Here is a 21,995-nt window from a genome sequence, read left to right on the forward strand (position 1 = left end):
AAGTGGAATTGCACCTTATGGTAGATCTGTATAGCTCACAGGAAGACACCAATGTCACCCACAGAGCCATAAGAGAATGACATATTTGAAAAAAAAAAAAAAAAATCCTCCACACGGAACTGAAAAAATATGTACCAAAACCACACAAGTGGAATCTCAACATACACTAGAGTTATGTAATTCAAACAAAGACGATGACAGCAGTCATCCACACTGCAAGGAATCATATAATCAAAAAGTAACGAACACAAATTGCTCCAGAATAAAAATTGCAAAAATAAGAAACTGCAATAAACAATAATTGTTTCACATCAATTTAACTTCTGCTGTAAAGTTGCTACCTAACCTTACCCTCAAAAATCGTGTCCAATCCAGAAATAAACAGCCAAATATTTGTGTAAAAGAAAATAAAAATATAAATGCTACTTGATTCTTTATTGACAATTTAAACTATGCTTGCTGTTCACAAACATCAGAGATTACATGAGAAACTAAGACACACACAGATAACATTTAATAACATATCACTTATATCCTTTGCAATGTAAACTAATGACTTCATATACGACTTATTGGTCAAGGCACACGGACGGAACCAGGCCTTGCTTTGACCCAAGGCCACCATGACGGTGAGCTATTGCCAAAACTAGTTTGCGGAGAACAAACAAAATGTACTCACTATTCGCATTAACATTTTCCTGCAGACAGAGATCTTTCAAAAAAGGAACAATTTACGTAAAAATTCCAGATAAATTTTCAGCTTGTCACAAATGATCAACAAAACAAATATTCTGCACAGATTTAGAAATGTAATTTTACTTAGTATTTGCTTATACAGATTATCTTATTCTGTATGCTTCTGTACATAACTGAACTCTCACTAGCTTTTTTAAAGTTACGGTGAAATAAAAGTCAATGAGAAGTCCAAGTGCATGATACTTCCCACTTTATTTGCCAATGGAGTGCAGGAATAATGACTACTTAAAAAATTCTGCAAGTGCTGCAATTAAACTAATGTCTTCACAGCCAATATTAGAGCAATACAAAGCAAGCTATAGTATATTGTATGATAGTTCGCATCTATCTACAAACATCTTCCAGTTCATGTATTTCAGTGTTCCTCTCCCATGGGATCAAACAAAGCTGTAATATTCAATATTCTAGGCTCAAACACACAAGCATTTTGTTAGTAATATCCATTATAGACTGAATTCTTTTTCACAGTATCCTAGCAATGAATCAAAGTCTGGCACCTGTGTTACCTGCTATTGAGACTATGTGATCATTCCATTTCATATCAGCACAAATTTTTTATTCAGAGGTTTTTGTATGACGAGATTGATTCTAATTATGATTCACTGATGTTATTGTCATATAACACTACATTTTTTGATATTATGAGAAGGAAAGTTGCTACTCACCATATAGCGGACATGCGGAATCACAGATGGCACAGTTGTCTGAGACTTCAGCCGTGTGCGTGAGTTGCATTTCTGTGAGTGTATGTGTTTGCATTTGTGTGTCTATTGTTGACAAAGGCCATTGGCCGAAAGCTGTAAGTGTCAAAATCTTTTTGTTGTGCCTATCTGCAACTCAGCATCTCCTCTATATGGTGAGTAGCAACTTTCCTTCTCATAATATTGTTACATTCCATCCTGGATTTTCCACTGTTTGAAAACTACATTTTTGCCTTTTGTGAAGAGCACAATTTTACATTTCTGAACATTTAAAGCAAACTGCCAGTCTTTACACCACTTGAAATATTATCAAGATCAACAGCAGCTTCTCTCTGGTAACACTTCATTACAGGTAATTGTCATCTGCAAAAAGTCTGAGGTTGCTTTAACATTTTAAGATCATTAACGTAAAATATTAACAGCAAGGGTCCCAACACCTTTCCCTTCAACACACCTAAAATTACTTCTACATTTGTCAATGGCTTTCCCTCCAAAACAGTATGCTGCATCTTCCCTACCAAGAAATCATTGAACCAGTATAAATTGAATTTGATATCCTCATATGACTGTCATGCTAACTAAGTATTTTTGTACTTAGTGGAGAAAAACTAAAAGGTAGTGGCTGGGTCCACAATCCCTAGGGATGGGTAAATGTCCATCAAAAGAGCTGTTTAACAGTATCGAGCAACAGAAGAAAGAAAACTAGGATAGAATGACAATATGAATTAAGACAGACAGCTACTCTATCGCATAGAGGAGGTATTGAGCAGAAGAAGAAAAACACACACACTCTACTCACATCTATGGCCACTGCCTTCCTTGGGTGGGCAGCGTGTGGTTTTGCGTGTGTGTTTCCCCTTCTCCATCTGATTAAGAACTTTGTCCTATAGTTAAAAAATATCAGACAGTTTACTTTTAACTCTTAACTACTATGGTCATTCACAGGAACACAATTACTATGGAGGGGTCTCACAGACCGCATTTTTATATTTTATCTAACAAACCAGAATTTTGTTGAACATATATACTTGCTTGATTTCCTGTCATGCATTACACTTCTTAGAGGTGAACTTTGTAGAAATTTGATTTTTGTAAACAATGCAGTATTTTAAACACATCGACAACTAAAACAAAGCAAAATTTGGAGTATATTTTTATTTTATGAGTTACGAAAATAGCAGCAAATACTTAGCTCTCTACTCACACACAGATTATCATCAGAGAGATTATATTACAAATTGACTGTATGACAAGGTGGAAAAATCCAACTTTACTTACAATAAATTGTGTGCGAAGTCAACTTTCAGTTTACAACTCATCTTTGCAATGTAGATCAAATATTTCAGGCCATAAGTCTATGACTGGAGAAACTTTACCACATTTTACATCTAAAATTACAAGTAAAAATTAAGTATGTGTTCTCATGGGCCACTGAATCATATTTTAGTCAATTTCCACCTGCAAACACTTCACGCAGACCTTCCTGGAACACTTCCAACAAATCAGAACACCACACTGATGACACGGATATCTTTTTTTCCTCTTCAGACGAGGAGGGCAAAAGGCACACATTTTTCGATTTTCGAATTCTTCTTTCAGTTTCTGAGGCTCATCTTGTAAGTACAGTGTTCTTCTGATGGTGTCACTCAACTCTCGTGGCAAACGTCTAATAGAAATTCTACGCTACATATGAGGTTCAACTAGGTCTATGGCTAGAGTCTTCATGAAGCTCAATCTAGTCATTACTTCTGCCTTTGGATACGCTGGATCTACCATATAACAATTTACACCACAAGCAACACCCACTAATGTGAAGAAAATGGCCAAAGGCCACCTTCTTGTCTGGCAACTTGACGAATAAGCTTTGGTCGAGACAGTCCATGCCACCTTTTGTTGTGTTATAAAACAGGATGATCTCAGGTTTTCCTGATTCAGGGTCTATGTTTACTGAATGGTGCATAGAAGAGATCAGTATTGCAGCTTTGGACTTCTTGGGCGCAAAGGAAACCAGAGTCATGTCTTCTGTAAAACTGTAAACTGATGTCTTCACACCACGTTTCTTATTAGGTAAGAAGTTCTTTGGGATCTTCTCCTTTTTGTTCATTTTCAGTATACCAATGTATGCGAGACCTTTTTTTGAAAGTCCATTGACTAGTTCTATTGACGAGTACCAGTTGTCACCAGTAACATTTCTTCTTGTGTTTTCAATCTGTTTCACCAATCGAAGAACAGCCTGTGTGGGAACACTGTGACCTTTCTCATGGCTGGAAGGGGTGTGACCATCGCTGCCTTTCCCAGAATAAATGTACGCATTGTACAAGTGATTTGTATGAGCATCAGTCAAACGCTGATCTTTCAGGCTATACTTTGCCGATTTGTTTGCTATGTACATTCTAAACTCACACCTTCCACAAAAAGGTCATCGACACACACTGTTGCACCTACAGAGTAACAAATTTGACTGTTTTTAATGGAACACAGAAAGATTTGTGGAATTGCTGCTGATTTGTCTATTGTCTTTCTTTCCCCCCAATCATTTGGATTGTCAAATCGTAATGCAGACAATAAAAACAGAAATCTTTCTTTGCTAACAGTGGATCTGAAAACATCTCTGCCTTTTCCATCGGTTGCAAACAAGCTGTAAACAAACTCGTTCCCCGACTTGAAAATGGCTGAAAACAGTAATAGACCAATTACAGCCTTCAATTCAGTGACATCAACATCTTGTAGATAGGATAAGCGATCGTTACCATACTGTGCTCTAAGCTTAGATATTTTCAGATTTGTCCATCCAATGATTTCGTCTAGAATGCCCGCTGTAAAGCACAGTTTCCATACCTCCAAAACAGCAGGGTTTTCTCCAAGACTTTTCGCCATCTGTCGCAGTCCAGGAAGCTGCAAGACGATGTTTGTTGCCTTGCTCTTACATTAGCTCATGGCTGCTTTTTTCTCCATTGAAAACATCTGTTCTTACTAAATAAGTGAGCTACATCGTCAACAGCTGTCACATCTTCATCACTAGCAGTTTCCTGCTCTGAATTTATGTTGTGATCACTTAATATCTCAAAATCAGGATCATTATCGCTGTCATCAAAGTCTTCATCCGAAGATTCAATGGGGCGATATTGAACATCCACATCTGTCTCACATAACACACATTGCATAGAAGGTCCAGCTTTCCCTGCCAAGGAAAAACAGTGCACACACTGCTGCAGAGTGAAAATCTCATTCTGGAAACATCCCCCAGGCTGTGGCTAAGCCATGTCTCCGCAGTATCCTTTCTTTCAGGAGTGCTAGTTCTGCAAGGTTCGCAGGAGAGCTTCTGTAAAGTTTGGAAGGTAGGAGACGAGATACTGGCAGAAGTAAAGCTGTGAGGACCAGGCATGAGTCGTGCTTCGGTAGCTCAGGTGGTAGAGCACTTGCCCGCGAAAGGCAAAGGTCCCGAATTCGAGTCTCGGTCGGGCGCACAGTTTTAATCTGCCAGGGAGTTTCTTATCAGCGCACACTCCACTGCAGAGTGAAAATCTCATTCTAGAAACAGTAGCATTCAACAAAAATGTTGCACTCAAACACTATGGTAAATCTGTGGAACCTCTCAAGGCTAATAATTACAAAACAAAGAGCAGCAACAATGCAAGAATGCTGGCACGTGTAGCTTGTCAGCCAATAGGAAGGTACGCGGAAGAGACCATTTGGCTTTGCAGGGGTGTGAGAAATATCTCGACACACAAATTTGTTGCGGTCTGAGAGACGGTCGATAGTAGTTAAGGGTTAAATGTAGCCGTCTGCAGCTAAACACTTCCTTTGTGCTGTGAGTATCAATAGGTCTTAATTCATAATGCAATTTCTAGAGGAATGTATCTGAACTGGAGGAAGCTCAATACGAAAGAAACAAATGCATGCACTTGCACTAACTAATATATCTTATTTCTACTGCACTGTTGGTAAAATACCTTCCCATATAAAGGTGTTTCAATATTTCTCCTATAGACCATAGATACCATATTTAACAAAACAATTAAGAAACCTTACTCCAGTGTTTTCATTGATGATTTTTTTTACTGTAAAATGTAATTCAGTTCACTTCTCTACTTACTGCGCCTCCTGCAACACTGGTGCTCCGGAAATTTTCTTTCACAAACTGCGATTCTTTCTCTAATTTAAATATAGAGAAGCAGATATACAAACAAACAAGGGTTAATACAGTAGCCCATGCTCTCTCTCAACAACACAGAGTGAAGTCAGGAGTCAAACCTGCTGTCACTTGATACTGCACGATTTCCACAAACTATTGCAGGAGAGGAGAAAGACATACGTCACATCCCACAGATTAATAAAAGTCATAATTAAGAATAACAAATTTTTATTTATATGTACATTTCTCGATGATTAACCATAGGTGTGTATATAATACAACATACTACTATTCTTACAACGTAACTCAATTTCACATGGATGTGAACAAAGTATCAGCGAACAGGGTTCCACCGGTTGAAAACCTCCGCAAATTTCTTTCGTTCTGAAACAAAAATATTCCGATTTTCAGTAGTTAGGTGCAAAAATTAATCTTTAAAGGGCAAAAAAAAATTAATAATTCTCTTCTACTGTTTTGCAGTACTTACACATAATAGGACCTGTGTAGGTTAACATGAGAAAATGCTGCAGTTACAATAGTGTGTAGATAATAATTTTGTAACCAGACTATTAACATGTTTGAAAATGTGGAGAATGAGTGTTAAAATAAGAGGATTCAAACTAAAGAACGAGTCTATTAGAATGCTTATAAAGGTAAAAAATTAATGGTGAAAAGCTAATGCCACATATTAAGATGCAGAAATAAAGAAGTGGTAGAGTGGGGAGTGAATGAGTCAAAAATATGAGAAGGTGTAGGAAGTCAATGTAGAAGAAACTAAAGTGAATATACATGGCAAAACAACAAAAAAGAAATGTGATGATATGGAAACAGGAAAGGCAAAAAAACCACATAGATGTGCATGATATATACAGGATGAATCATGTAAAACTTGCACTGCAAATATTGCGGAAATAGAAAGTGCTATTGATGTGTGGTTTTACACAATGGATTGGTAATCAGGGGCTCATACTGTTAGCCAATCAATACATTGTAATTCATGCTAACATACACGTTTATAAATTGAACCATGCCTATTGACATTAACATACTAAAAGTGGGGAAAGCGGCAGTAGGGGAATACACAAACAAAAGGATTTAACTTTTACAAGTTTTGGGGCCATAAATCCTCCTCCTGGCAGATGAGGTAAAGGGAAACAAAGAGGGGTGAACAAAAGGGACTGGAGAGGTTTAGGGAAAGGGGTACAGTTCAAAAAGTCATCCACAACCCCGGGCCTGGGGAGACTCGCCAGATGGGTAAGTTTTGTCCGGTAAGTAGAGTAGATTTTTTATCTATTCATTTATATTAGATTAATCAATAATTGTTTTTGTTGTTATAAAATTGGGATAAATTAGACTGTCAGTGGTGTTTGTTGCGGGATTCTAGCGCGATTTGTACAACATCTGTGGTAGCACACTCTAAAGAACAACATAAGTGCATACACTAGTTATGTGGACTCTGACTAGTAACAAGAAAACAAACCATCACAGGCTGTATTCAAAATTACCATCAGCAGCGGCAATACACACTTTCAAGTCTGGTACGGAACGAGAGCTGCACACAAGCTAGCATTTCTGTGGAGATGTTCAAGCAGGCTGCAGTAATACATCATTACCTATCATTGGGTGTAGTCTGTGTTGTAGCTTCCCCCCCCCCCCCCCCCCCACACACACACACACACACACACACACACAGAGAGAGAGAGAGAGAGAGAGACAGAGAGAGAGAGAGAGAGAGAGAAAAGTCTACATGTGGAATGGGCTGGTCAAGGTGCAGGTCTTCTGCATCCAATCCAAAGATTTCGAAACAATTATTCGTGAAGACACGCTGTAATACTTCATGCACTATGGGCTGGACAGCCATCAAGTTGGTCTACAGGTTCCTCATAGTCTGCAGAGAAACATCTTCCTGCATCCGTTGAAGATGTTCTGTTATGAGGCTAAGATAGTTGTTCACATTCAGTGTTCTGTCTATGAAAAGTAGGTTTATGAGCTTATGGTTCACCATGCCAGACCATATGTTTATACTCCATGTATGCCCAAGTTCAACTTGATGAAGAAAAAGGGAATTGTCAACAGACCAATAGTGCATGTTTCTGCACTTTATCTGGCAATGATCAGTAAATGTGGCTTCATCACTAAACAAGATATATGAATCATTTGGAGTATCCTGTCTTAATGCCAATATAAAGAAGTTAACGCAATTCTCATAATCATTTCCAGGCAGCTCTTGATGGAGAGTGATGTGATAGGGGTGGGACTTATGACAATGGAGAATTCATGGTGCACTTTCCTGACTCATGGCTCTTCCATGTGCGATTACACAGGAGCTAATGTGTGAATCAACTGCAACTACAACAAGAACATCAATTCCCCCTCTTCTGTCATCACTTGTTCCCTTCTGTTACATAGTCTATGTGTTACACAACCATTTTCACGTAACTGGTTGAAGAAGATAATAAGTAATTGCTGAGACGGTTGATGTCTATCGTGATATCTTGCCACACACATTGTACTGCATTCTTACTACACTCTCCATACACTATGAGCATGTCGGCTTTTTCTGCATTGGTGAATCCCATCGTCCACCAGCGACCTATTGCTTGACTGTCACACACTGACTAGCAAGTCACAATGCACTCGAGGAACACAAAAGCACATTGTAAGCAAACATAACATTGTACCTAGCAACTACGCAGGCTGAATGGCACTAACAAGTCTCTGTATGGAAACTTTTCAAAATATGACTCGCACTAGGATCCTGCAACAAACACCATTGATATTCTAATTTACCCTAATCTTAGTTTGTTAGTGTCAATAGGCATTGTTTCATTTACAAATGTGTATTTATGCACAAAAATATTTGAAGTATTATTACAATCTGTTTATTGGCTAACAATATAAGCCCCTGACTACCAACCCGTTCTGTGAAAACCACACATCAATAGCAATTTCCATTTCCACAATATTCGCAATGCAAGTTTTAAATGATTCACCCTGAATACATAGTGTTCTATAGCATTCTAGGACCATTAATTCCCATAGATGGTGCCCTTGACAGATTTGATTATTTTTCAGGAGAATTCCAGGATCTTTCAACAATATGCCTCATACTTCTTTGTGGTTAGGTCTGTAAAAGGTTAGAATAGGCTATATTAACCTCCACAGAAGTTCCGTGGCTCCTAAATTCCCTAATTTTAGTACAATTCAGCACCTGGGGGACTGCCTTGAGCCTTATGCTTGCAGTATGAATACTCCTCCGCATGTCCTACAATGGTTGGGAGAAGCACCGCAGGGGGTGTTGATTCTCAAGCTGTGGAGAATTATCAGCCACAGATTCACTTACTTTTAATTTTTCTCTAGTTACTGTAGTGGCTTGTTCTGCAGAGGCTAGGTGGAAATTAGATTGGGGAAGGAGATGAGGAGGAAAGAGAACAAATGAGAAAGAAAGGAGACAGGCACATACTATGATAAAACAACTGGTCAAAACCAATTAATGCAAAACACTCAGTCTTGTTTATATGCCTTTCCACAAATCTAACCCTCTACTATTCAGCTAGTTATTACCTTTGTGATGTACCTTCACTCATGACATGCACAACTACAGGGATCACGAGTCCATACAGTTCACACACCCCGCTTATAGAGGCCACCTGGGTCGGCACCCTGGTGCACCACTCTGGTGAGCCGCCAAAGAAACAGTATTATTTAAGCCATCACAAACAAATGCTCAGCCTATTCAGTAACCTTTATTACTGCTGTCCATCCATTGTTTTCAGTGCTACGTGAAACCTGTACTTCACTGTCTCTTACACTGGCTCTATAAAATTTTAAATTCTTTCCATTCCACTTGAACATTTCATTACTGTAAATATATCTGATTATTCATGAAAGTGTAAATATCTCAGAACTTGCAAGGAACAAGAATGAGACTTTGCTAGCTCTTTTAGGATGGGAATGTAGCAGATACTGATAACAGGATACCGAAGAACCTTTCTGCTGGCGTGAATTTTTCACTGTGTGTGATCACTCACATCTTTCCCATACTATGTCCCAATAGAGGTTTAGAATAACTTTTCATCTTCCCTCCAGCAACTTTACATCTTATTTTTTCTTTCAATTTTGTACTTTTCCCTGCTTTTGCTGATGTAAAACTATTCGCAGAACTTTTGTGGTCAGTTCTGAAATTCACCACTCGAACTTAACAGACTGCCCCATGCATTCCTCCACACATCATTTTTATCTAACACACTAGTCATAAAACTGCTTACAAATTAATTTCATCTCCAATTAAACTTCAATTAAACTTGTTTCAAGCCTCCATTTATTGTAATGTAAGCCAATTCAGCCACTAATCCCAAAGTTAGCTGAAAATGCATTCAAAGCCCAGCAAAATAAATGAGCTCCGCTTACTAGGGACTGAATGACGCACTAAATGCCTGAGTACATGTAAGATTTCTAGGAAAACAACCATGTAACTATCGAGGGGAGAACTGTGTTAACTCTAAACTTTGGTCACCAGCATGAATATAAGAACCATCACATTTTAATCTTTGCAGAATCTCTCAAGAAAGATTACACTATGACAAATCAATATGTTACTTAAAAAGTTTTGAGTGGAATACAAATTGTGGAAGGAGTATAGATAACAATATAGACAGCCTACACACACAGACAGACAGACAGACAGACAGACAGACAGAGAGAGAGAGAGAGAGAGAGAGAGAGATCGACACTGTCCCAGCACTGCCTACCAGAGGCACACACACATTACAACTGAAGTTTTTTCAGATAAAAGTTATTGCAGACAAAGGTGATTACAAGGTAAGCATTACAGTTACATTCTAGAGATCACTGAGGTCAATGAAAATTGAGCCAACTTTTGTTTTCAGATCCTCAATGTTTATTGTGTCAATGCTAAAGGCTAATTAAGTATTTTATCTCCTCTTTGTTTTCCTTCCCTACTAGACAACACTGTTAACTGCAACAATAGATGATTTTTTTAAAGTGTCTATGTAAAAAATAAATGAATAAAAGCAAACTTTTGTGGAACTAAATCTTTTTTGTAGTACTTGCTGTAAGGAGGAGGTTTGTTCAACATGAACCATACGCAGGTGCTCCAATTTCCTGTAAAGGCGTGCTATCTAGAATTAAACATGCTTTCCTTGTGACCCACTTACATCCAGTCAAATTAAACAAAAAAATTGCCCCAACCTGGAAATTTTACAGCTGAAAATTGGCACAAATGCTCAGGATGCTATCCAGTTCAAAATTATAAAAGTCCCCAAAAATTCATTTTGGGGAAAATCTGCCATCTTGGAATTTTCGAGTTTACATAGTAACTGACCAAGTGTCCAATTGGCTTTGTTTCTGCACCAAATTATATGTTTTGTTGCCTATTATAACCAAAAATAAAGATAAAAATATAAATACTATGGGAGACTGCGTATGCAAGTAATGTGACTGCATGATGACCAGCAATGCTTGCACTTGAGCTATCTGCACGCATTTTCTGATGCAGCTCTCATTGGCAATCTAATTAAGGATGTGGAAAAAGTCGAATCTTGTCTCAGTGATCATTTGAAACAAACACACTTGGACCTCCTTTTGGAAGAGATTTCTGTTGACAATGTTCTTTCGTCAGACTTCATCGCCCATGCAGCAGATTTGTTGGTTGGTGCCACGCCTGCATGTACAGATGTAATTGGTGCCATAGAAAGGTTCTGTAGAGCAATCTCTGAAATCCCTGGAGCTAAGAGTCTTGCAAAGTTTCGGATAAGGCAGATTTTGGGAAGATACAGCCCTAAGAATAAAAAAATAAAGTCACGACTCTTGCCTCTGTGTCTAAAATGTCCCAGATCAAAGACACTCTCATTAATATAAATCCAAAACAAGTTTTTTATTGACTGCTGTGTGTTGTATGCAACAATGATGACCTTTGAGAATATCTGAAATACAAACTAGCAGCCTGTGATCTTATGATGGGACATTTATGAGAAAGGCACGAAGCCCACATTAATTGACGTTCTTGAAGAGATTGTGCCACCCAAAAATGACTTTCCAACCAAAGCAGTAATTGCAATTCAGGTGGGTCTACCGTATTTACTCGAATCTAAGCTGCACTCGAATCTAAGCCGCACCTGAAAAATGAGACTCGAAATCAAGGGAAAAAAATTTTCCCCGAATCTAAGCCGCACCTGAAAGTTGAGACTCGAAATTCAAGGGGAGAGAAAAGTTTTAGGCCGCACCTCCAAATCGAAACAAAGTTGGTCCATTGCAATATGAGACACAATTTAGGTCGAATGAATGACGATACAGCTACAGTAGTTTGGTTCGAGTCGTTTAAGTTTAGAAGTTAAGCTTTACCAGGTAGCCATAGCTATGTGTCAGGCGCTCCGTCCGTATTTATACGGGTACCCTTCCTCTTTCACGTGCTTCGTCTGGTTTGAATTGATTGCTTATTTTTCTTTGATCTGATAAGTGCCGTTCTCTTTGTTATAGGTGTTTACGTCACTCTAGGCTGAAGATGGCTGAAGATGCATTACTGTACTGTGTCCCGAATTGTTTGTCGCATTCTGATAATGAGTGTTTACTGCCTGTCGCCGCTCGCGGCATGGCTTCCTTTTGTGCCTGCTACCGCCGCTTTAAAAAAAAGGGGGGGGGGCAAGAGACTGCTATTTGTTGTTACTTACACTGCTGCTTTCTTTGATAATGATCAACAAGAACCAAATAATAGACTGCGTATGATAGAACATGTTCTGAACGAGAGTTTAGCGAAAATTTTTCTCCGTTTGAAAATCTTTGCAGATGCCTCTTTAGTACATTACATTTTGCACAGGAATTAGTCATCTTAGATTTAAAAATCTAGTCAATTGCCGTGCTTCATTTCTGACTGTACCACTATTACGCATAAGAATAATACAAATATAAACATAACATGATATGTATATTCTTCCGCGTTTGCTTTTGTCTCGCTCTAGTTTCGTAGTTTATTAGGCAGACAGAATTTAAATGAGATAGCAGCAAACACGAAAGAATATATGGCAAAATGTTTATATTCGTATTATTCTTATGGTGAAGAGAATACTGCATGTGATTCACAATTCATAAAAGTTCCTATTAGCAACCATCTCATCTCACATGTAGAAAAAATTCAGAACATAGGGATGTTTGTCAATAGGACCAACTCTGTCTCGCCAGTCGGATTTTCATAGTACATTGAAACGCTGCAACATTCAAAGATGAACAATACGGAATTTGTAATTACTTCGATGGATAACGTATGAAAATACAGTAGTCGAAACTCGGAGCGGAGGAAAAAAAAAGCTCGTCTTCTACCTTCCCTTTTTTTTCTTTTTTTAACTGACGCAGAGGTTTTGGCGCCAGTATTTATCTTTGCGCCTGCAAAGCATGCCTGTGTAGTGCTACATATATTCGATGGCAGAAGTTAGTTGTGACGGCACCTACCAACATTTTTCAGAACTTCCGCTTACTTTGCACTCGATTCTAAGCCGCAGGCGGTTTTTTGGATTACAAAAACCGGAAAAAACGTGCGGCTTAGATTCGAGTAAATACGGTATGCTGCTTGAGTCCCAAAGGAAACGCAAGGGGATGTTGACAATGAATAAAATCTTTTTTGTTTTCAAGCCGCGACAATTCAAATAAAATTCCCAAGCTTTCAATGGCGCTCTCCGCCATCATCATCAATTTGACTGCCAGGGCTGGCACAGTTTCTGCTTGTATAAGCATGATTACAGCATCTGGCACCAGTCGTAGAGGGCTGAAATGGCACATGCATGGAAGTTGACTTGCTACTATGAGGTGCGCAACTAATCTTATGCTGAATTGACACTGTTTGAAAACAAAAATTTTATTCAGACATCCATTAAAGACTCCAAGAGCACATGGAACTGATGATGCTACATCATCAACATCTACTCAACTAGCGTACGTTAAAAAAAACTGTGCGTCATTGTTATCAAGACACCTTACACTAGCTGGGATCAAGGTAATTCGAGCTTCGGGGGACGCAGATATTGTGGTGGTGAAGAGTGCTATACATATGGTCAACAATGGCGTGGCGCTCCTCATTCTAGTGGCCACGCGCAGCAACTGGATGTGACCTAACTTCTGCTCCTTGCAGAAAAGGCAAAAACTAGCTCAGAGACAACAGCTGTTTAAGGGAAAGAGTTTCTTCTCTTCAACAAAACAGATGCTACACACCAGGAAATCGCATAAGCTGAAGAACATTTCCTTTTCGTTTTGTACCATTTTGGTGTTGAAGACAACCTGAACAGCATCAGACAGCTGTACAGCAGGGCAGATGCAAAGTAGTCCACCACAACAACATTTGATTTGGCCACATTTACATCTACACCCACAGTGGGACAACAGCATTTGTAATGAGTTTACCACTGTCAGCTGAGGAAGACATTATCTTCATTAATTTTGTCTAATATAAACAAAAATTCTTGGATCTTTCACTGATTTGCATCATTACCTTTAGGTTCAAGTATGGATGGGAAATAACCTTCTGGGAAAAGAATAGGGCTGGAGTGTGCATGCCAATTGGCTTAAACCAAATCTAACTGGAGACCAGCACTAGAGCAAGTACTTCAAATTATATCTCGCAACTGTAAATCTGGTAGCAAAAGCAAGTCTAAATCCAGGGCAGGCAGCATAAGTTGCACAAGTATGTGGGGCTACTACACTGGCCATTGGTGCATAAATCTGTGGACTTCACAGACTGACATTAAAGACAATGTCAAAACTTTGACTGTCATGTTTTTATGTAAACTGTAAATAACCAAAAAATGTAAAAAGTCCTGCTCACTGTTTTTTCTGATAACTTCTTTCTGTTAATTTTTGGCCAGTGAGTGAACATATTACAGCAACTTCGCCCACTTTCATAAAAAAAAAACACTATCATTGTTGCTCTTCCCATCCCATGTAAATTATTTAAATTGCATTTTATTTTTGTTGGGCTTCACAACATTACTCTGATTAAAAAAACAACACAACCACATGATCAGAAGTGGAAAAATTGGAGGTCTTTTTTCCAGCACTAGTGGCGTTAAAATATATATTATTATTTCTTGAAAAACAAAACTGGACTACAGCAAACAATTTTATCATTTTAGGTACTAGGATGCTTAAGCTCATTAATTTGGTACATAAATTAACCCAATTGGCTGCCTGGTTCTGCTACTATAATTAAAACTCTAAAATTAAAATCCCAAGGTTTCAGTATTGTCACGATGGCAGAATTTCGCCAAAAGCGTTTTTTTAAAACTTTGATCTGGAAAGTGTCCTGAATGTTTCTGTCAAGTAGCAGCTTGTTTTTTTAAATGTCCGGTTTAATGTCTAATTTGACTGGACTATTAGTAATATGTCTAGGCCAAGGACCCAAAACATCTGCGAGCCGCCGAAAAGACTTGTAAAGCGGGCTCCAGACAAGAGTATGGGTCAGCTTTGCCTGTCTTCCTGTATAGCCAGACACTCATTGGTGGCCACCAGGCAGTCTCACCTGCGCCACAAGAGGTTGTGTTTACAGTTCCGCCCAACACATGACTGAAAATAGTCCACGGTGTATCCTGGAGCAAGTGTCTAATATACCCCCGTGTCATGGCTTGAAAGGTGTTCACACCGAGGGAGCTGCATGGGCCAGGAGCCAAGAGTTTACACTCTTCATCAATCAGGTGCTCATTCTGGTGCCATCATAGCAGCTGCACTGTCATCCACTGTCCACCTTCCACCAAGATATCAACTGACCCAAGAACTCTCCATGTCATCAGCCATCCTTTAAGGTTAAGGGCTCTCTGACACTGCTCATCAAGAATCACCAGAGTAGCTGTTTCGTCGTTTAACTTTTCTGGTTTGGTCTAGGGATACTATTTTGTTGTATAATGGGAACATTCTTTTCATATGTTTTTCATTCTTTATTGTAGGCCTCAGAATCAGCCAGTACATCAGTTACTTTGTATGCCAGAAGAGACATTGTGTTGGCAGTTCAGAGTTAATAAAATCCTTACAAATAATTTGGAACTTTTTCTGTCTGTAGTCCGCAGACATACCAATTACTTATCAAGGTTTATATTAAACAACTTTGTTGTATGATGTAATATTTCAAGATATTCTTCTTCAGGGGTTACAATGGGACACCCTTTAAATCATAGTATAATACCCCCTAGCAACGTGTAAAAATGTCCAGAAATGAAAATAAAAAGTGGAAATGATAATTCTGGTTACCTGGAGTTGGGAAATCTTCAGGATGCAACTCTACATAGTGTCTTAAAACAGCATCCTTTTCAGCCAGATAATCAGCCCTGTACTTCTCAACAAAGTTACCAAGAGCAACAGCACCTAGGGTAAATAGTGCATGCCTCTGTATGCCTGAAAAATAAATACATAAATTAATAAATCTTGAATCAATGTGCAAAATTTATATCTACAGCAAAGTTAATGCAGGAACACAGCCAGTAACCTACCGGTAATCATCTGCCAAAAAACGAGGTGAAGAAGATTCCTACAATACAAATATAAAGAGTAGTTAAAATATACTTTATAAGTAATGCATACTGCACAATTATGTATTACTCACAGTAGTAGTTAATAACAAGAGGAGACAACCTAGGTCTCTGGCTTTGCTACAGGCCAGTCTGTCACTACATCTAATTTTTTCCCATTCACCAAATAAGTACAAAAAGCAGTAACCAACATTAACATCCATACTAACCACATAAGTTATTCTGGCACTCTCCATACTGAAAACAAAAGTACTGTAAATTCCAAAATAAATGGTTAGTTTCAGCGATTCTCATTGGCTACCACGTGCTATCAGCCAGCTATGACCAACATCAACAAACTGACAACAATCAACAGGTAATGCAAGAGCCACTGACACTGTAACTGCACTTAGCTGCAGTAGGTCCATTGTGTGTGGATTGACAGTGTAGAGAGATGCGACGAAACAGTGCAAATTATGTATGAACAGAAGAACTTGTACAACAGGGATTAACCAAATGAAGCAATGGAGTATTTAATTGTTAAGACACTGACCTCATATTCATGAGGACATAGTTTTCCCTGGCCGGCCATCCTCATATAGTTTTCCCTAAATCATTTCAGGCAAATGCCTGGAAGGTTCCTTCTAGATCTACATACATACTCTGCAAAGCACTGTGAAGTCCACAGCATAGTACCACATGTTAGGATTTCTTCCCATTCCAACTGCATGTGGAGCACAGTAAGAATGATTGTGTTAGTCCTCCTGTGCATGCCATAATTAATCTTCTCTTCATAGTCCTACAGGAACAACATATATGGAGATGAAGAATATCTCCAGATTCTTCACTTAGTGTTGATTCCCAAAACTTTTTAAATACTCTTTTCAGAGATAACTGCAGTCTATCTTCACATGTCTAACACTAGAGGCTTTTAATGTTTCTGTGGGACTCTACCATGAATTAACATGCCTGTAAACATAGTACTACCATTCTTTGTATATGTTCAAAGTCTCCAGTTAGCCCTATTTTTTATGAGTGGCATACACTTGATTCTAACACGGGTCAAACAAATGATTTGTGAGCAACTGCCTTTGTAGACTGACTGCATTTTCTCAGTATCCTGCCAATGAACTGAAGTATGTCACTTGCCTTACCTACTACTCAGCCTAAGTGATCATACCATTTCATAACCCAACAATTATTTACATCCAGCTATTTGGATGTCGACTGGTTCCAATTGTGACACACTGTTTTTACAGTCACTTTCATATTTCTGAACATTTAAAAGAAGCTGCCAATTTTTGTACCACCTTAAAATCTCATCAAGATTTGAACAGACACTTGTGCAGCTTTTTACAGATAATACTAGATTGTAATTAACTGCGTCATCAGCAAAATGTCCGAGGTTACTATTGATATTCTCTATACGGTCATCAATTCACAACACAAACAATATACTTCCCTGGGGCACACCTGACATTACATCTATCTAATCTCCAACCAAGATAACATCCCGCAACCTCCCAGCCAATGCATTCTCAATCAGTCCACAAATTTTATGGTTTTCTGGAGTCAAGAAAAAACTGCTTCTACCCGACAGCCTTGATCAATGGCTTTCAGGATGTCATGAGAGAGACGTGCAAGTTGGTTTTCACATTATCGATGTTGTCGGAATTCATGATGGTTGGCATGGATGACATTTTTGGGCTCAGAATATGTTCAGGATTTACAATGGGTTTCAACAAGAAAGAGGAAAGCCTTAAGGTAAACGGATCCTGGCTTCCCGTACTGCAGCGAACAACCGTCACGGGTAGCAAGAGGAGAACCGCACCGGAAATGACCGCAGAGAAGCCCTCGGACGTTGGCGCGCCAGGTACATATAGTCTGCGGCCGCGAGCTCGGCTCCAGTTCACCACCGGCAATGGAGGGTGAAGCTTTGACAATGCCAGCCACTCGTGCTGGCTAAACGTCAGAAAAATCATTAGATGAACATCGGCCGATGAACCCGAGACAGAAGCCAATAGGCAGTTTTTTCAAGAATTGGTTTTAAATGATTACTCTAGGGACATACTCCAACCCCCTACACATCACTCACACAGGGACCATGAGAATAAGATTAGAATAATTACTGCATCCACAGAGGCATTCCAACCATCATTCTTCCCACACTACATGTGTGAATGGAACATGAAGAAACTCTAATCACTGGTGCAATAGGATGTACCCTCTGCCATGCACCTCACAATAGTTCGCAGAGTATAGATGTAAATAAGAATTGTTCCTGCTGCTCCCGTTTTGTCAATAGGTATGATGTATGCTGTCTTCCAATCATGGTGAATAATGTTTTTTCAAGGGATCTCTGGTTATTATGATTGAGGCTAATTTACCTGCAAATTATGTATTGAATGGGACAGTGATTCCAATGGTGTCTTAGACTCTTGTTTAATGCCAGCGATTTTAGCTATTTCTCAATGCCACCGACACTAATATCTAGGTCTATATCAATCATCTCTGCAGTGTTGGAGGAATTAAACTGGGGTAGTACTCAATTTCCTTAAAAAAGAAAGATCTGAAGACAATTCCACAGTCTGAGCAGTACCTATAGTACCACTAACAGCCTCACATTTTACCAAAATTTCTTTACGGTTTGAGAGAGATATTTTGATAAGTTTTTGCTGTGGTAGTCATTGAAGGCAAACACGTTTCACTCATTCTCTACCTATAGCCTTATGCTTTCTTTTAGACCAATCATGCATCAGTTGCTGTTTCTTTAAAGTTTATTTACAGTGACTGTATACCATGCAGCATCCCTTCCATCATGAACTTTTCTGCTAGGTACATAATTATCCAGTACTTGGTCAACCATTCTTTTGCCACATGAGCCACAGTTCTTCTATCTGTTCAAGCTCAACTAGGTAAATATTTCGAGTTCTCTTTTGGGACAGGGTATGGCTGCTTCTTTAACTAAATTATCAAACGTGTAAATTTCCCTGCTCTTTATACCACAATTGCTGTAACTACCTTACAGTCACTAATGCAGTTTCAGCAAAGACTTCCCCAAACAAGGCCTGTCTGCTGCAATTCGATACAATAGATTTCCATCACAATTGGGCTTCTAAATTGACTGTTGTAGGTAGCTTTCAGAGCAGGCATTTAGTTATGTTTTACAGGATGTCCTGTCATGTTCACAATTTAGAAAAATAACTATCAAAATAAATTGTTGGATGGTTAAAGCCTCAGTCAATAATGACAGTATAACTGAGTAACATTCATATTAGTGAACTGAGGTTCCTCCAAATTTTTCGGTTACATCTAGGACTGAGCAGCTGTCATTAGGAGGAGCAAATCACAGATTCACACCCATCCTTGATTCTGAATCTTGCCCAATCAATCTTGCATGCAGTTTCAATTTTGATTTGAGTTTCTTACCCACTCTGACAAATCCACCTCCATATCCCATTAGCCTATTCTTTTGATATATATTTTAATTTGGACCGAAAGTCTCACAGTTGTCAATTTCCTATCTTAACCAGCTTTCTGGATTACAATTATTACTTTATTGGTAGTTCTAGTATTGTATGAGTTCTACTACTTTCAAAGAGCACTTCAAACTATGTTGTGAATGCTTCAGCAACTCACCACAAAGATTTTTAAGGTTTCATTTGTGTGGACTGTTTCTTTGGGGTTTCCAGTAATTCTTTTGCGTCCCCTACAGCCATCATTATTTGGATTGTAAAGAGAGTCACATTAAGTTAAAAAAACTCACTTCACACAATTAGTCACCCGTGTAGCAGAGTCTGGTGTGTAGTGTACCTCTGACCCATTTAAGGGCAACCCTGCAATTCTCAAGCGAATGAGGTAAGTCCATGAAGTCACAGTGTAACTTGTCTGAGAATCTTCTCAGTCTCTCATTCAATTCTTCTATCTGGCTCAGAACCAGAGTCCCCTGACCTGTTCTGGCCACAATAGGGCAGGTTGTGAGCTTAGATGACACTCTGCAAGAAAGGCTGATTATCTCAACCCTCCCCACCTGTCTAAGGAATGTTCTCTCAGAGCCCATACAACAGTCATTGTCCATCCCAATGAGCACCAAAATTGGCAGTTGAATGCACCTTGTTCTTTCACACACTAAAGACAATATAGGGGTGTTACCATTCCCCCACCTCCCTCTGAACTGATACGGACTATACAACATTTAGATACTGAATCTTGAATTCTACATATACCCTCTCTCCATTAACTCCTTCAAAGAGCAATGACATATTCATAGCATGCAATTAAACCTTGTACATCCATTTGATTAAATTTTACATGGGATGTAAAAACGGTTTCTTACAAGCAATATAAACTGATCCAAATAAAAGTGCTACATGTGTAACTACATGGTAAAAGCCTAATTACTGACAGATTACAGAAATTCATGTACTTTCAAATCTCTCTCTGATAATGGGGCCACTGAAATTACGATGTCTCACAGAAAGGCGGAGGTACGAGGTTTTCATTGCCTATCATCGATATGTTACAAACCTCTTGTAACAATATACACAATAATGTCTTGTCCAAAGATGACGGGTGCCTCACTGACTTCCTAACAGTTACAGCCACTCATTCGAACAAGAACTAAGCATAAACAATCCCATCGATTTCGCTGTTAAATTATATTTCATTTTTCATACGATCAACACATTCACAAAAGCGGCAGATTTATGCGGACGACATAATTTATGATTTACAAAGCACTTATTTCAAATGGTGTAATTCTGTACTCATACACAGAGAAATCATTGACAGTTCAGTGCACAAGAATCTCTGCATTAGCGCTAACAAATAATATACTACACCCATGGGAGGATTTCATGTTTGTTCAACAAAATAAACAATACACACAATTACACCACGTACTACTTTAGTTATAGTGGTTTGTAAATATTTACTGAGAGTCAGAAGCGTTTCACTTTTAAAACCAAACGAAATTAATGAATTATTCCGTGGATTATAACATAAACATACAACTAACAAATCTCCTCCGATTTCAATAAGCGCACAATCTGCTACACTTGCAAAAATAATGCTCCGAACAGTAAAATCTATGCACATACGCACCGCTTAGCATGGGACGACGGTTAGCAGCATTCGCGAAACACACACCAGCGAACGCTATGCCTCCGTATGTCAAAGGAGCCCATATTTTGCTAAGAAGCGGCTCTTCCCTTTGCCTTTTCCCATCCAGCAACTCCAAAGAAGACGCCATTTTGTTCTGGCCTCAAAGATAGCTAGCTCGTTAGCTCCTAGTGAACTCACTCCCACACTGCGTCCAGTAGCCGTTCGCGGGAGACTGGCTGGGACCCAGGCCTACGAACTGCACCGATAGATGTCGCACGCACTGCAATAATGGTAAAGATCTGTGTAGCTTTAATTAATGGGTCGCTCACATGCCACGATCTGTCTCCGCGGAAGTCTGTGCACATCACATTTCTGCAGACTGATAGTTGCGTGTGGACAGTAGATTTGCGCAGATATGAGATAGGTGCAAACATGCAAGTTGGAGCTGGAGCTTTGAGCAAAAGTCCTCAAATCTGTGAGCATCTAACACATCTGCGCAGGTAACATGTGAGCAGGATATCACTGCAAATTTGACATGCGAAACGTGTTTCAGTCAGCTGTTCGTTTAAAAACTTTAGTGTATGTTTCTCATCTGTGTGTGCACAGTGAATTTTAAAATGCCAGATGCACTACTGAATTTATTAAAACTTGTAGGAGTCATACCGGTTTGTGGAAAATTAAGAGAAATCAATACAGCGATCGAGATAATCTGAAAAGCCAAAGAAAAAAATGGTTCAAATGGCTCTGAGCACTATGGGACCTAACTTCTGAGGTCATCAGTCCCCTAGACTTAGAACT

The 21,995-nt window shown here is 39.0% G+C and overlaps 1 protein-coding gene across 1 annotated transcript; it reads right to left on the minus strand.

Annotated features, from left to right (window-relative positions):
- Positions 1-5,803: 5,803 nt before the first annotated feature.
- Positions 5,804-21,378, minus strand: LOC126194899 (NADH dehydrogenase [ubiquinone] 1 subunit C2). The gene is made up of 3 exons (XM_049933254.1): positions 21,198-21,378; positions 15,838-15,981; positions 5,804-5,976 (listed from the first exon to the last, which is right to left on the minus strand). The coding sequence occupies exons 1-3, from the start codon at positions 21,343-21,345 to the stop codon at positions 5,927-5,929; spliced, it is 342 nt and encodes a 113-aa protein (XP_049789211.1). The 5' UTR covers positions 21,346-21,378; the 3' UTR covers positions 5,804-5,926.
- Between the last annotated feature and the right edge of the window lie 617 nt (positions 21,379-21,995).

Source organism: Schistocerca nitens, chromosome 7 (genome assembly GCF_023898315.1).
Source record: "Schistocerca nitens isolate TAMUIC-IGC-003100 chromosome 7, iqSchNite1.1, whole genome shotgun sequence".
Lineage (NCBI taxonomy): Eukaryota > Metazoa > Arthropoda > Insecta > Orthoptera > Acrididae > Schistocerca > Schistocerca nitens.

Excerpts from the sequence above, each read along its gene's own strand:
- LOC126194899 (XM_049933254.1), bottom strand. The coding sequence starts at position 21,345 with ATGGCGTCTTCTTTGGAGTTGCTGGATGGGAAAAGGCAAAGGGAAGAG. Across the intron at positions 15,982-21,197 it reads CCGTCGTCCCATGCTAAGCG|GCATACAGAGGCATGCACTA; the intron begins GTGCGTATGTGC and ends TTTATTTTTCAG. Across the intron at positions 5,977-15,837 it reads TGAAGATTTCCCAACTCCAG|AACGAAAGAAATTTGCGGAG; the intron begins GTAACCAGAATT and ends TTTTTGTTTCAG.